The sequence below is a fragment of the Numida meleagris genome, chromosome 4, assembly GCF_002078875.1.
Source record: "Numida meleagris isolate 19003 breed g44 Domestic line chromosome 4, NumMel1.0, whole genome shotgun sequence".
NCBI lineage: Eukaryota > Metazoa > Chordata > Aves > Galliformes > Numididae > Numida > Numida meleagris.
In genome coordinates, this window is record NC_034412.1 from 57,009,591 (window position 1) to 57,025,705 (window position 16,115).

At 40.2% G+C, this 16,115-nt stretch overlaps 1 protein-coding gene across 5 annotated transcripts in view; it reads right to left on the bottom strand.

The window, feature by feature from the left end:
* Positions 1-16,115, bottom strand: part of LOC110397989 (transmembrane protease serine 11E-like) — a 46,750-nt gene that overhangs the window by 3,068 nt on the left and 27,567 nt on the right. For all 5 annotated transcript variants that reach the window (XM_021395122.1, XM_021395124.1, XM_021395123.1 and 2 more), the window contains 4 exons: positions 6,573-6,611; positions 3,405-3,600; positions 2,381-2,640; positions 1,487-1,629 (listed from right to left, as the gene is read on the bottom strand). In XM_021395122.1, coding sequence (XP_021250797.1) covers positions 1,487-1,629; positions 2,381-2,640; positions 3,405-3,600; positions 6,573-6,611 — 638 coding nt within the window. The remainder of the gene's footprint in view (positions 1-1,486; positions 1,630-2,380; positions 2,641-3,404; positions 3,601-6,572; positions 6,612-16,115) is intronic.

A 16,115-nucleotide genomic window follows, 5' to 3' on the forward strand; every position in this document is an offset into this window, starting at 1 on the left:
CTCATGCTGCCTTGTCTTCTCCTCATACAAAGTCGTTTTTTTGTTTGTTTTTACAGTAGCCACTATGCTTTCAGCAAACTCTTTTAGTCACTTGCAGCAATAACATTTCAAAAAGGATTTCATCAGAAAATTGGTCTTCTAATTAGATAATATCTCCTTAAGACATTAGTCACTCTCAAAGGCTGAATTCAGATACTGTTAATAGAATGATGTGGTAATAACAGTTCAGTGGAAATCTTTCAGGGTTAAAAGCAAACGTCATACAACAGAACAAATTACTATCATCCATCAAAATGCATTACTGAAATACACAGTAGTTGCACCCTTCTGTTCAGGTCTCTTCAATGCTGAGTAGGATAGGAACAGAGGAATTAGATCTCCAGGACTTACCTGCAAGCAGTTTTCCTTAAATCCATAGGGTTGAGATTCTGGAAGGGGTCTGTTTTGAACCAGCACTTACAAGTGTATTCTTTGTAAGTAACATTAATAGCAGTTGCCTTTTTAGAAGTTATTCCTATGGAAATATTTTTGTTTGAACATAACCATTTCTTTGAAACATTTGCAAGTCTGTACCCCACAGGTATCCCTATCATTCAGTTTAAGCCTAGCTTTCTTGGAATTCTGTTTCACACAATTTTTCTTTGCACTGATCAAAGCCTACTACCAAATATCATAGCAGAGATCTGTTACAAGATGATATTGTCCATACTTTAATTTCAGTGTGTGATTGTACACTTTTGCTAGCAACTTAATTGCAACATCTTAAAAATTCTTCTTTCACAACTGTATGATGTCTGGTCTTGGCCACTTGAGATATTTAATTTTTAGCTCACATTCACTGTTTCAGCATTTAATATCTTTGCCAATGTCTGTTTGTACACTTTGAAAAAAATAGGTCAACAATCCTTCAGGTTCAAACCTGGTATAGTTACAGTGCACAGCAATTCATTCTGTCTGTGCCATCTCACGCAACATCAGTAGTCATATCTGCAGACACACGGTTTTTAATTAATTGTCATGCTCGGCCCCTGCAAAGTAGTTTGCTGGAATCAAGCACACATACACTGGCAGAGCAGTCTATAGTATAAAGAAAAACCTGTCCAGCAAGCAAAGGTCTGGTGTACAATGGCAACAGCGAAGGAGGAATCATCAATATGCAGGATACAAGTGCTATTTTTGTAAAACGGTTAGATTTCATAGAAGATAGTATGAGAAGCAGTTGGGCTTATAGCAGCTATTTTGAGTTACAGAATAATAATTTCATCTCGTGTCATGAAAGGTTTAAGTTCTGAGTATTATACTAATTTAGCTCTTTCAGTATGGGTTTTATGCGCTAGATAATTTTAAGAAATGCTATTTCATTTTACATCTCAATTCCTGTCTGAACAGAGCCTATTTAAAGGACTAATATACTGTTAGTGAAGATTTGGTCAGCCAAATACTGGCATCAGCATTAAAATAGTTTCTAATTTTCAGCTATGGTTACCTGACAAGCATCTACTCCTCCTTCCAAGTATCCAGCACACAACATCCTGGGTGTTATGTCCCCATCATACACTTCTTTTCTGTTGCAAGTGTCTGAGTCTATAAGTTTCACTGTTGCTTCCTGAAGAGCATTAGGAGTCGGACCTGAGGGAAAGAATAGTTCAGGCATTAACAGAATTGCATTTAATGTTCTCTTATGAAGCACCAGCTTAATTTGGTATAATATGGAGTTGTTGCTTCTTACTCTCTCTAGGTTGGGCCCTTAAGGAAAATGTATGTACTCATAGTGCCACTTAGAAACTGTAATACTAAGACAGAACTAATGATTGCATGGTACACAGTGCCCAAAGTGTAACACTGTATTGTACAAAGTTCCATCTAATACCATGGAACACAAATTACCTATCCATTTGGGCAGATGATATGAGATCAGGACATCTTGGTCCTATTGCTGAATGTACTCACAGCTTGGCCTGATATGTCTGAGTCTGGGCAAGTGATCATATGCAGCTCACTGTGCACATTTTCTTGAAAGCTTGCACAGCTCTCTGTAGCTTCTGGCTCAAGGTGAGAATATTTTCTTAGGTCCTCCATTAACACATGCATGCCTTGACTACCTGTCTCAAGTATCTACAGTATAAAATAGAAAGGCTGGAAAAAAAAGAGGATATTTCTGCTATTTTCTGCTTAAGTGGATAGTACCTTTCTCCCTGTCAAGTCTAATTTTTGAGCAAGAAACTTCTGCTCACAAATCTGAACAAATCTATTGCTTATAGACTAAAAAATTCGGCTTGCTGCCATACAACATACAGCAACACAACTGATACCTATTCAGTAGCAGATCAGCACTATGGTTCGTGCAATACATGGGTTGCCTGGCAGACTTGGGACTCACCGTCATTGGTAAGTGCTCCCCAGCCTGTGATGACAGCATAAATATTATATGGAAAAGTCTGAGATGGCTCAGGCAGACAAACACGGTGTATGTTACTCGTAAACTCAACTTGTTTAGAGAGCTTCACAAGTGCAATGTCATAATCATGCTCTGGGTAGCGGTACTGTTCATGAATAATAATAGTCTTGACTGATCGTTTCAAGGTTGGTGGTTTCAAAAGAGCTCCAAAAGTAGCAGTCCACTTGTGAGGGTGACTCATTCTGAAAAAGGTGAGAGTGCTGTCAATATTTAGCTGTAAATACATGTACTCAGGAGATTAAACTTGTCAAGAACCTTTATCTTATAACGCCTTCAAGCCAGTTCCCTACTAGATTCTTAAGGCATCTGTCACTTCCCATAACACTGTGCCCCACGTAATCATGGGCTGCTTCTAGAAGAGGGCAATATTGCATTCAGTTCTCAACCATGGTCTCCTTCTCCCTCCAACTTCTCATTCCTGATCTAGCCACTGTTTAGCCATAGGGTGTGTATAATCAGTCCAAAAAGCTCTTCTGCTAGAAAATTCATCTTCTTTACTCTTTCTGGATGTTAATAATTCACTCAAAGAGCTGTTTCATCTTACATGCCCTGCAGCTTCACAATGGCCGCACCTGAAACAAAAAGTTCTAAGAGTGCACGGCTGAATGGAAAGGTAGAAATCTGGGCTTATAACTTCTGGTAGCAGCCTGCAGCAGCAGCAACCTAATTGCAATGTGAAAGAGCACCTTTAGAAACATTTTGTGCAACAGGAAACAAACACTCTATTATTTCAATCAGATTACTTTTTTTTTTTTTTTGCACTTTTTTGCTGAATATGCTAAATGGCATATATTCCCACTTTGTACAATTGCTTTTTCTGTCTTTAATACTTCACTGAAATAGACAAGTGATGGGCCTGCCCAACCCTGATTTTTCCCTCTTCAAGGCAGAAAATTTTCTCCTGGAAAGAGTCTCTCTGCAGATTCTCTCTAAGCTGGGAACTTACTCTCTGAAGCAGTGAGCGGCAGATACAAGCCATGTATTGCTGATGAGTGTTGCACCACAGCGATGGACATTATTGTACTGCAAACTAGCTTGCCATGGCCAGTCTCCAGTCTCTGCAGAAGACAATCCACCAACTATTCGCAAGGACGTTGCTTTTGCTATCGACTTGACTGATCTATTCTGCCGTAACCCGCAGACTGTCAGAAAGAAAAAAAAAAACGTATTAGTTTCTCCTCTGTTTAGTAAACATGCCTGCCAGTGGCTGTAGGTACTGTGGAAAACAGATTTAAAAATCACACACTACTAGGTTCTCCAACACTGTACCATCAATTTGAAAACATACCTTCCACCAGTCCCCAAAACAGAGATCCTCATGCACAACCCATTCTGTTAGAAGCCTGAATGAACAACTGACTATCATGGTTAATCATGATGGTCAACCATTCCGGCTGAGGTGCATCAACAGCCCAAATCAAGAATCAAAACCCTTCACCATACAAACAGGACAATTCCCAAATCTAGGGAATTGCCAACTCAAACATTCCAGGTGATTTGTCACTAGGATAAAACATGAATGATGGCAATGGTCCAAGCCCTTGGTTTTTACTAAGCATGCATGCAGAGTACATAAGTAAGTCGTTGCTTGGAACCAGGCAATCGCACATTGTGCATTGCACAAATGGCAATTTGCAAACAAACCTTGAGTGCCGCTTCAGGCAAAGAGCAACATGCCAATCCAAGCCAGAGATAAAACAAACAAACAAACATGGATACCTCTAGCATGGTGTGCATCCATGAAATATTATCCTCCAAACCCAAAGAGGAATGAAAATATCTATGGTTTCAGCGACAAAACAGACATTCAGGAACAGCTGAAGCTCCCCAGTAGCTTTAGAAACTTTCTCAACTGAGGGAGCTGCTTCAGCTTTTTTCTCCCATTCAATCAGTGTCAAATTCATCTTACCTGGACCAAGACTCACTAGCTTTCATCCAGGCCCTGATTTCAGCTAGACATTAGGAAAGCAGAGATATAGGACTATCCCAATCGATCGAAAAAGAGACAGAGTTAAGAATTATTGGCATAGTGATAATACAATCCAAACTACTGCACTGTCTGTCTCCCTCAGACAGTGACCCAGAGGGGGGACAATGTGGAAACCGCAGTACCTCACTAAAGAGCTGCCAGCTCCAGGCCGTTGAAGTCCTCAGAAGGGAAACACTGGAGCCACACAGAGTGTAACCTCTGCCCCTTCCTGCTAGGATCTGCACAAGGTGATGTTAACAGTACCTCACAGTCAAAAGCAGCAGCAATAACTGAGCAGACTGAAAGCTGTTTGTAAATTTGGAAAACATCACACAATATCTAGAAGCTTGTGGGGACAGTGTAAGGTCTGCACTGTGATGAGATTTAAAACTGCAATGAAGGAAATCAGTGGCATGTAAAGATATAGCTACTTGTCCAAAACTTCCCATGTGAAAGGAAAATGGGAGAATATACCATACCTGATGAGATTGTCTATACTAGCATGTTTTTCTCCCGAAAAGTACTGGTAATCTTCAATTTCTGGGTCTAGACCTACACAATGCTATCAACTACCTGCATGCTCAATGTTAAAAACACAAGGAAAAACTCATAGTTCCCTCAGGAACCCAGAAACACCAGAACTGAAAATCGACCCAAAAAGCAACGTTATTTCATCTTCCATTACTTGCAACCCATTTGAAGATGTCTTTCTAGGACTTTTCAATCACTAAATAAGCTGACTTTGTCCCTGAAAGCTTAAGCATCTTTAAAACAGACTACCTCAACTCAACCCCTACAACAGTATCTGTAGAAGACTGATCACACTGTCTTACATTTCCGTAACTATTTTTTGTGCTACTAGTCATCCCAAAGCCACAATATTTTCATTATAATCAGAGACTGACTTAACTTCTCTAATTTTCTCATTGTCCTTCCTTACTGCCAATACACACAAGAGAAAATTCCAATCTCACAGTTTCCATGAGCACACAGAAAGCCACCGTTTCAAACTCCTTGGCATGTGCCCATTCCTACCAGCTTTTGTGGCACTTTGCATTCACAGGGTGTATTACAGGTCTCTGCCTGGCTGCCATCCTTAAAGTGTCAGGTGTAAACCTTGTCACTTAGAGCATGTTTGGAAAAACAATAGGAGATGAATTGTTGTGCTACAACATCAAAGACAAGCATATATGAAATAGAGTCTGCAGTCTCTCCAAGATGCAGAGAGGACTGGGTATCAGCCCTATGCACATAGGATTAGATGTGACTAAGTATTTCATTTAAGTACGTGTTTTAATCCATTTTTAATAGAGATTGCTTTTAAGTGTAACCTGCTCAAATCTCTGATAAGGACTCACTTGCCTTCATCACATTCTCATAAACCTCTCAGCTAGCTGCTGTGCTAGATGTTAAAGTAGTCAGTTAGACCAAACAATTAAGTTTCTTTCTTTATTGGAAGTCCTCACTGTTCACTCAGTTTTTTACTGCCTACACCTAGAAGTTATCTGAATTTCTTAACCTAGGATTATCCAAACTTTTTAGCTTTGATGTCAAACTACGGCTTACTGTCTACAAGTCCAAAGACAGAAAATAAGCAAATGTCCTGAACACCACAGTGCTCAGCTCTTGTTTGCTAAGTCACCCATTTCCTAGATAGCAGGTTTTACATGTAAGATGCACCCTCCACCTTCCACACTGATGCTGCTGAAGGCAGGAGAGTGCCGTGGCCATCTGTAGTGATGCGGCAGGACCCACACCTCTTCTCTCGGCACAAACCCGGGGATTTCTAAAGAGCTTTCCCTAAACTGCTGTTATTTTAACAGGATGAACATCTCACTACAGAAAAATTGATGGAACTCAGAGGTGGGTGAGGACTTTTCCTAGAAAGGATTTGCACCCCATTTACACTGATTGTTTTCGTCAGTAACGAGAGTTTTCCTAAGTATCCCAGAAGGCACTAGCAAAAGGCTTCCCTATCACTAAGACTCCTCATCTAAGCAGGATTTTCTCATGTGTAAAGCGCAAGGACATATTCATTTGACAAGAGGGAAGAGAAAAGGTCTTTAAGAGCCAGAAGTGCTTGGAGAGTCTTAATACTAATTACAATAACCAGAAGTTTCTCAAGCTCAGAAAGTCCTCACTTACTGTCATTGAAGATTGCTTCTGCTCTTCTCTTCTCCACATCTGAAACAAAAAAAAAGTCAGGGTAAAGTTAGGAAAGCACAGGCAAGGTTTATCATCTCCACAGTCATTCAGCCCTTGTGGCTACTTGAGTGCTGCGTGGTGCAAGAGGCAGAGGTAGGCTGCAATAGAAGCCAGTACAGCTCATATGTGGTTATGTCCTCACTTTGGCTGTCGCACCCCCTCTGTGGTGCAATCTGCTGTACTCCAGCCAGTCAATATCCTCGGAGGTCCAGACCACAGAGCTGCTCTGGGTGTGTGACAATACAATACACTTTGGCTGTTACTGATGAGCCTGGGCTCAAGATATCAGTCTCTCCACCTGCTTACACAGCACTCCTTTTCACTAGAACTACCATTCCAGGTGCAGGCAATCTAGAAGATAATCACACTTTTAATACCACTGTTAAACTGTCCAGAGGTTCTTGTACAGTACCCACAACTTCACAGCCTGCAGATAAGATAGCCTTTCTCAGCAGATCTCTGACCTTATCCACCTTCTCCATTTTTATTTTCTCTTTGCAGCTACATAGAATAACATCCTAGCTTTGATCCCAAACCATGCCAACGAGGATAAATAATTTCTTTTGAATACAAAGGGCTCTATGTCATACTTTTGACTACTGTGCTCTTATCACTTGCGTTTTGCTTGTGCACTTGACACTCTTCCTGGTACGCATCTTTGCAATCCGCTATTACTAGACAGATACTCAATCTTAATATGACATTAAGCAGATTATGATATAAAAAGAAAACCAACAGAACTGTAGTGCGCATACACCGTGATTGCAGGGAACGTTACAGAGCAAAGCCAGTGGCAGAGCAAACATAAGTGCATGCAATCACTGCTTCATTTCATGAAAAAGGGAGGTGAGTTATAATTGAAAGTTTAGATAGTGACACAGTTTTATTCACCCTTCATATAATAAAGCCAGATAAGGTTTACTGGCGGGCAAGCAACAACTTGTGAGGTCTCCTGTCAGTACAAGTGCTTACTTGCACTTAACTGCTGTGACAGAGAACGGAGACAACACTCAAGTACAGGTACTTCTGGGCTTCGGAAATGCTGGCTATATTTCATTTATTTCCTTGGATAGTATTGTTGTTTGTTGCAAAGATTCCTTAAATCAGAGTGTAATAATACCAGATAGTAGAAGTTACACCAGCAGAGAGGTTCAGCAGTGTTGCAAATTTTATTAAGTTAAAAAGTAAGGAAAAAATGGGTGGAGAGCCACACTAAAGATCTGGCTGATTCATCTATGTGGTGATACTAGCAAGAAGTTCTTTGAAAAAATCTGGCCCTAGTAATTTATTTCAACTCTGGTAAGCATCCAGTATTTTCCTGGAAATCCATACTATTTTGTACTATTCAGCATTTGGGTCATTCTAATATTGTAAAGCTGGAAAATGGAAATAAACCAACAAGTGTAATAAACAGTGAAAGCACATCTTTTGCCTTCAAATGCAATACTGATTTTTTTAAATTATTATTTTTTTCTAACTCCTCTCTGGGTGGAGAGACATTTAACTCATAATGCCTAATTATCAAGCCTGAAGTCAATTATTAATACTTATATTATGTTGCAAAGCTAATCAAGAAGACAAAAGAAGCAACCAGCTTGTTGAAGCACAGTGCTGGAAGCAATTCGGTTGGCATGTTCTCACTACACCAAGTTTTGCTATGAGTCACACAGCTGTTCAGCAAGGCATCTGTCTACATCTCTATTTGCTTTTATGATGCACCTGAAAACCTCACGTGGGCAAAATTCTGCTCTGAGGCCTATCCATTGCTTCCAGACAGACAATCCTAGACGTATTTAGAGAAACAACGTTTCCACATACACACTGTGAATCTTAAACAGGACGTGGTACAGCTCTGAATTTTAGCATATTTTATCAAGACTATGCACTTTATGTACTCCTTTTTCCACCCACTGCTAAAGTAAAAGTGCACTGACATCTGCCCATAAATTTAATGCTGTATTCATCAGGGTAGGGTCACTGCTTTACTTTAGAGATCTGTCAGATACAGTGCCCTGACCGTCTGTCTCACACTGAGAGCTGGAATGGGGGTACCAAAGAAAACACCACAGAAAACAAAAACAAACCAAAGAACCTCCACAAAATAAAGAGAGTCCTTAGGAGGCAAAAGCAGGTAGCAGCAAACCTGGGAACACATCACACAGATTAAGCTAAGGAGTTGAAGACCCAGGACTCAAAACCATGATCCCAAACTCAGAGCACATGTAACACTTTTGGAAATCTGATTTGACATAATTTTCAGATAAGCTGAACCTACAGTAGGTACCATCAAAAGCAGAAACACTGTGAGGTGCATGATGCTTCTGGAAAAAAAAAAACAGTTGCTTGCTGTCTCACCTCATAGACAGCTTTTGCCTTTGTTTGTTACCTGACATTTCTGGCCTAGCCAACAGCACATCGGTTCAGATTGTGCCAGCCAGCATGCTGCAAGCTGTGCTTCGCAAGGCACGAGATGATTTCTGCACCCTGCTCATTTACTAGTTGGCCCTAGTTGTTTGTACTACCAAGAAAAAGCATCAATTAGTAACAATTAAAACCTCATATCACATCCCAACCACATACAGCTGAAAAAATAGTTATTTGTAATGCATTTAGGAAAACAGGGTTCAGTCTTCCACTGTAAACAAGAACAAGTTCAACTTGAACATGCATTGCCTACCTGCCAAGTGGAACTCGCTATTAAATTAAAGCTTGCTCAACTTATAAGAGAAAACCCATGCTTAAATTAAAATCACAGCAATCTACTGAAATATGGCTTAGAGAAATCATCTTTCAAAAGGGGGCCCTTTTCTCCAACTGGATTATCAGTTAATATCGTTATTTTGTGTATATAGTTAACTCAGTAATCTTTGAACACATGGAAGTTATTGGTCTCAATTTCATATGAATGAGAAAAGTGACCTGGTACAATTAAGATTATTCTTATATTTACTCCTGAATACACATGTTTGAGTGAGCATGGAAGGAAAAGGGGAGTAAGCAAAAGCAGGAAGGCAGCTTGATATTGGTAACTGCATACAAACAATAGCCAGTTAAGGCCAGGATTTCTAAAGGAGTTCAGTGTCCAAAGCCTGTGGATCTATTTCACAACCATCTAAATGTTTACAGGTTCATACTTGACTGGAGAGTGAACGTAACTACTCCTCTCAAAGAGATTCAAAGATTCCTACAGAAAATAAAACGTGCTTGCTTTGTTATGTCTCTAAGTAACACCAGCATTACAGCATCAGAAAAGTCAATCTTGTGTCCACTGCCTCACTTAATTTCAGTCATGGAGACCAACATTTACATCAAAACGAAAATAAGAACCAGAACCCTGAGTGAAACAAATGGGGCAGACATTACACTGAAGAAGTTTAAACAAGGAAAGCAAATGCATTACTAGAGGACATCATGTGTTTTCAGTGTGGAAAGGGTCAGAGAGACCTGCAAAATCAAAGAGATAAGAAAGCTGTTTCAAGAATCTGATACAGCTCTACCAGGACAATTACTTTATTTTCACAGGTGTGAATTTCCACAAGAATTAATTTAAAGGTTTCCAACTGCAGTTTTCTACATGCCATAATGTAGCCACTAGTTTCAAAGGTAAACCTTGTGGTCCGTGCTCTATTACACCAAGTTCCCACATCTTACTTGCATACATTGTTTTCTCCCACAGAAAAGGCAAGGTAGGGATTATCTTAAATGGGGTAATGAACAGAGGAGATGATTATAAATGTGAAAAAAAATAATAAGAAAAGCATGTGCTTCAGTACTAATTCCACCTTCCTGAACGTTCCTTTGAAGCAAAGCTCCTTCCTGAACGTTCCTTTGAAGCAAAGCTTTGTAATGCATCAGAGTGCAGCACGACTGACAGTAGAAACATGCTGATGCTGCTTCTACTGCTATTCGTCACTTCAACAGCAAAACTCCCTCAAAAAGACAAGGAATTACATAATTCTTAGATGCATCAGAACAGTGGGCTCACGTATTTTGGCATTATTCAGGGTAACAGTGGTACACGTAGCCAAAAAAGGAAATTTGGTAAGCTTCAGTAGGTCACCAACTTGGGCAGCTGAAAAATAGTGCCACAGTATGAAACTATCCCACAGTGCAGTCAGAGGGATTGATAATCCAGAGGGAGCTCATTACAGGAAAGATATCAAGGCCCTGGAGTGTGTCCAGAGAATGACAATTGAGCTGGTGAGGAGTCTGGTGCACAAGTCTTTCGGGGAGCGGCTGAGGGAACTGGACTGTTCAGTGTGGAAAAGAGGAGGTTCAGGGGAGACCTTATAACTTTCTACAGCTGCCTGAAAGGAGGTTGCGGCGAGGGGGGGGTTGGCCTCTTCTCCTGTGTAACTAGCAATAGGATTAGATGGAATGGCCTCAAGTTGCCCCAGGGGAGATTCAGGTTGGATGTTAGGAAAAATTTCTTCTCTGAAACAGTGGTCAGGCACAGGAATGGGCTGCCCAGGGAGGTGGTGGAGTCCCTGGAGGTGTTCAAGGAACGTTCAGATGTTGTACTAGGGGACATGTTTTAGTGGGGAAATATTGGTGGTAGGTGTATGGTTGGACTGGATGATCTCGGAGGTCTTTTCCAACCTTGGTGATTCTATGATTCTAATATCTCTACCCTAATGCTCTTCAATTATTTCAAAGACCACGAAGGCCCGGGGTACTGGGATGAGATAGGAATTAGATCAGTCCTTCAGAGTGATAGACTCAACTGCGTTCCAAAAACCGTAAATGAACGGAAATGCAGCAGTTTCCTGAAATACGACAAAACACGAGTGCTTTGGGCTCAGCAGTAAAGACTTGCTCTTCTGTGGATACATTGTGCAGATAACCTAAAACACACTCCTACCGACATTACTATATATTCCCTGTTGTCTCAACAGGAATTATCTCCTTAGAGTTAAGCACCCTTGTGGAAGTAGCAAGCATAACTTAGAAACAGGTGATGCAACTCTCATTCCTTCAGCAGGGGAGAGTTAACCTGGTAGGGACAAGACAAAAGCTTTGTACGTCTGATTGTCTCTGTAACTCTGCCCTTCCCTCCCTGCTCATGTCCACAAGACCTGACCTAATATCTGTGACTTTCCCTCATCACTGCCTTCAACTCCATCTTAATTATTCTCCATTTTCTGATTAGGAGAATAGCCTGTCTTTCACTGAAATTTATAGGTCCAAAATTGATAATAATCTTCTTCTTACAAAGGATGAATGATTCCTTAGTTCATTAATATCCCTCCTGTGTGTAAATAACATGCCGTGTGTTGTGAGACATTCACTGAAGCCACGTGCATGGCAAAACGTATGTGCTTTTGGACCAGAGGATTCATTAACCAATAACATAAGCTGGAATCCTCCTTTACAAGTCATGCCCTATGGCATCTCCAGTACACCATATGTTCATTTCATCCCATCCAAACTAAAGTAACAACTTCACTGCTATCAAGTAAAATACATTTTTCTTATGTTTTTCAGTTAGCTACATTGAGCCATGAAACCATAGGAACTTTAGTTTGAGTTAAAAGAAAGGAGTCTCATAGTGTTTAAAATTCTACTTTAAATTCATATTCCAGTCTCAGCAATGGCTTTGTAGTCCTGTTTGTCACTGTGAAGGGCGAGATGTAAGCCTGGCATGAACAGAGGCTGCAAAGTCACATTACAGGAGCAAGACCGTGAGCTACACTGTCACTACCCAGCCAGGGCTAACAGCTGCTGCTGACCTACCCACTCTGTCTCAAGTACCGACTCCTTCCCTTACACATGCAGGAGAACCCACCACTCAAGCGGCTGAGAACTGTTTCAGACCCCAAGTTTTTTCAATGCATGGCTCAGTTTCTGCAAAATACTCATTTTAAAACACATTTCAGTGTCTCCTATTTCAGTCAGGCTCTGTAAACTCCTGCAAACACTGAAATATATCACCTTGTGCCAAGGTAACATCATCAAAGTGGGGGAATGTTGGATCTCTGCTGTATTTCTCAATGTGTTGATGCACATCCTGTTCCACTACCCCAGGATGATGTTGGAGGTTGTACAGATACCAAGTACAAAAAAAGCAGATTGCCAGATATATTCTTTGAGCTACAACTTGATTAAACATTATTCAGTAATTCAGGTCAGACACTCATCTGCATATCTCCCAAAGACGACTTTATGATAAAGAAGAAAGAATCTATTTCCTAGGCTCTGTACTTTGCATGGAGCTTTAGTAAGTCCCTGATGCCAGATAAATAGAAATAATAACAGTTGACTTGTTGATCAAAACCAATTCATGACTCATTGTTCATGGTCAAAACCCTTGGCTGCATGATGGACGGGAATACTTCCTACTCACTTTGAACAATGCCAGTGATCTTGCAACCAGTTTCTTTCTGACGTCAAGCGTACATTCCCAAAAACACTTTCTGAGAGACTTCCAACCTACCTGGCAAGGGGAAATAGGCTTGCAAGCTGCTCTATACTTTGCCTAACAGGGATGCAGGCTGTGAGGTGACTCTACTCCTAACCAGGAAATCCTGGGGAAAAAAAAACAGAACAGCCTTATCTCTTTGGTGCCAAAACTGTTGAGAGGACAAACTGTAACACCTTCTTTCAGAGCCAATGGAAAAGCAAGCTCTAACTTGGGGGTTTCTTAATCAGTCATGACCTGACATCTCATACTGCTGTCTTTCCATGGCTCTTCAGAAAAGTAAGGATTTTATTTGATTCTCCACTGAAAAATATTTAAATGGACAAACTCCATTGGATGCAAGTGCATAAATCTCTATCACCTCCCATTTCCTGTCAGAATTATAGCTGATATCTGGAAATATCACCAGAGTTGGCTAGGGGATTAAGAACAATGAGCTAAACAAAAAAACAGGGACTTCAGTAATAAAAAAATAATAAAACAGTAATAACACATCCGAAGACATCCCAGTAACATTTTTTTCAGCCCTATAAAAAGACCATTAACTGTTTAGTGATTATACAAAATAGAGACAGTGTTATTTTGCCTTTTTTCCTTTCGTTTTCATACTTGCTATATTTTCACATCACTGCTATCCAGCTTGTTTTTCAAAAACAACAAACAAACAAAAAAAAACACCAAAAAAATCTCTAAACATCATGAGTTTAGATCTTATATTCTCAAAGCTCTTTATTCCCCATCCTCTGGAATGACGAGGGAAGCAAGACCCTTGGCTGGCAAACTTATTCTGTGCTTTTGCCCTGGACTGCAGCTGACGATCTCAAATCTGCAGGCAGTTTGCTGGATCTGATCCCCAAAAAGCAAACACTTTTGAGTGAAGTGCAAGTTGAGACACTGTGTTGAACAACAAGATTAGATCAGATGCTGGGAGGAAGACTTACTCATTCTCCTTATCAGACCTTCCTAGCATGCCATTTAAATAAGTACCTGACCTGGATTTCTTCAACTAGTTAGCTACACTTACCTAAGCTACGCTATATCATGACCCCCAAATTAGAATATTTTGATAAGGTGACTACACTGTAAGATCTAATGATTTTTTTAGAAGCTATTATGAAAAAGTTCTAGAATTGCCTCAAGGATTCCAGCTGGCAAAACTATCAAAGCTACAGTGAAACAAAAGTTAGAAAAGTAATGCAGAACATGGAACAATCTAGGGCTTCTCAGCTTTCCTTCATTTAGAGTTGGATAGGATATTTTAGGAGGGAGAAAGAAATGGGAAATGCAAAACCTCTCTGGACTTCCAGGATCTGTTGTAAATGGTCACTTCTCCCAGGAGTGGGGAAGAAGGATGAACTTTGTATTTGAGACATTAATTTCCTCAGAAAGCACAGGAGAGCTATGTTCTGTACTCTCCACTTGAGCCAACCTCATTTTCTTAAATGGCACTGCCAAATGTAGCTTGCTTAAGACTCATAACACAGCTGAAATATGATTAGCAAAGAAAGATCCAAATTTTATTGTTGTCTTCTAGAAATGGCAAGGTATTGTTTACGTTCCTTTGCATCACGTGTAACAGTTGCACAATGCTAGTCCTGTCCTGAGTAGTAGACCTATGTAGTCAGTGTTTTATGGTTAAGATGGGACAGCCAATTAAAGCAACAGGAGGTTTATCACACAACTTTATCGAAGCCACATTGAGATGCCATCTTTTACTGAAACCAAGTATTTAATGAAAACACTGTGATTCAATTGTACCAGCTTTTTTTTTTTTTTTAACTAGCAACTAATGTATTACTGTAATAGCCCTGGTGCAGTTCAAGGTCAACAAAAACAGAGCTTTTAACCACTTCTTTCATTTACCAGATTAAATATAAATAGCAAATCAGGTAACTTGACAAGAAGATCACATTTATTTTTCAACAATCACCTTTGTACTCCTTCCAATTTTACCCTTTAAGCAAGTCATCAAACTAAACTAAAGTTTTAAGATTCACTAAGTCATGATCTGACCGCCTTCAGAAAAAAACTCAACAACCATAGCACTCTTTCAGTCTCTTTGGTTTATGGCTACATGCTGTTTTTATCTGAAAGGAGTAAGAGAAGTGGTGCTTTTTTGTTCAAAGAGATCACACTTACCATTATGAGCCAACTCAATGATGGGACTGGTTGGCCCATCAAGAAACAATGGGCATGTGACAGCTCATATTTGAATTTCCCTACATTGTTGCAATGTATTTTGCCCATCTCAAGCACCAGGAGGCAGAACAAATGGTTGCTCTCAATCATTTCTGAGTGGGAGGAAGCCTGGATCCATCCAGCATGGGATTTATCCCAAGATTCTTGTTCATTCAACCAAGCTGTCTGGCCTCCCTGCATCTTTGCTGGCTTAAGTAGTATAGCGTGGACAAGCTATCAGGAAGTATACGTACCCATGTACTGTACTGTCACTGTTGTGCTAGGAGTAAGCAGAAGAACTACAAGAACAAGTGAAGAAAGTATGTGTCCCTTCCTTTTGACTAGCGACTCATTCTTGAAAAGTCTGACTCACAGAAAAAACGCTAACTAATAAATGAAGCTTAGCCTTGTGCAGAGACAAGAGTCTAAGTCAACAGAAAAATTCTCTAACAGATCAGAATTGTAGAAGCACAAAAGAGAAAACTCGCCTTTCACTGTCCATTTGGTAAATCTCTAAATTAAAAACAGTGCTGTTACCCTCCATATCCTTCAGATGTCAATCTTCTTAGTAAAGAAGGGGCCAGATCCTCACCTGAGAGATCACACTGATAGGAACATTCTCCCTTTCTTTTCCTTTAAGCTAGGAATTTGAAAGGAATTTTGATCCCCACAGCAGAAAATAATTTTTCCAATGCATGTGCTGTTTCCTCACAAAGACTGTCATCCGGGCATAGTTTTTGCACTTTCAGGCTCCCCAGGGATGTAAAGACCTAAGGAGCATGTTTGTTTGCGCTGCCATGTACCAAAACACTGTGGTGAGGCTCTCACTCTTTACCCTGATGGGTAAACATCATCAGAAGGCAAAATCAAGTTAAATCAATCAGAAG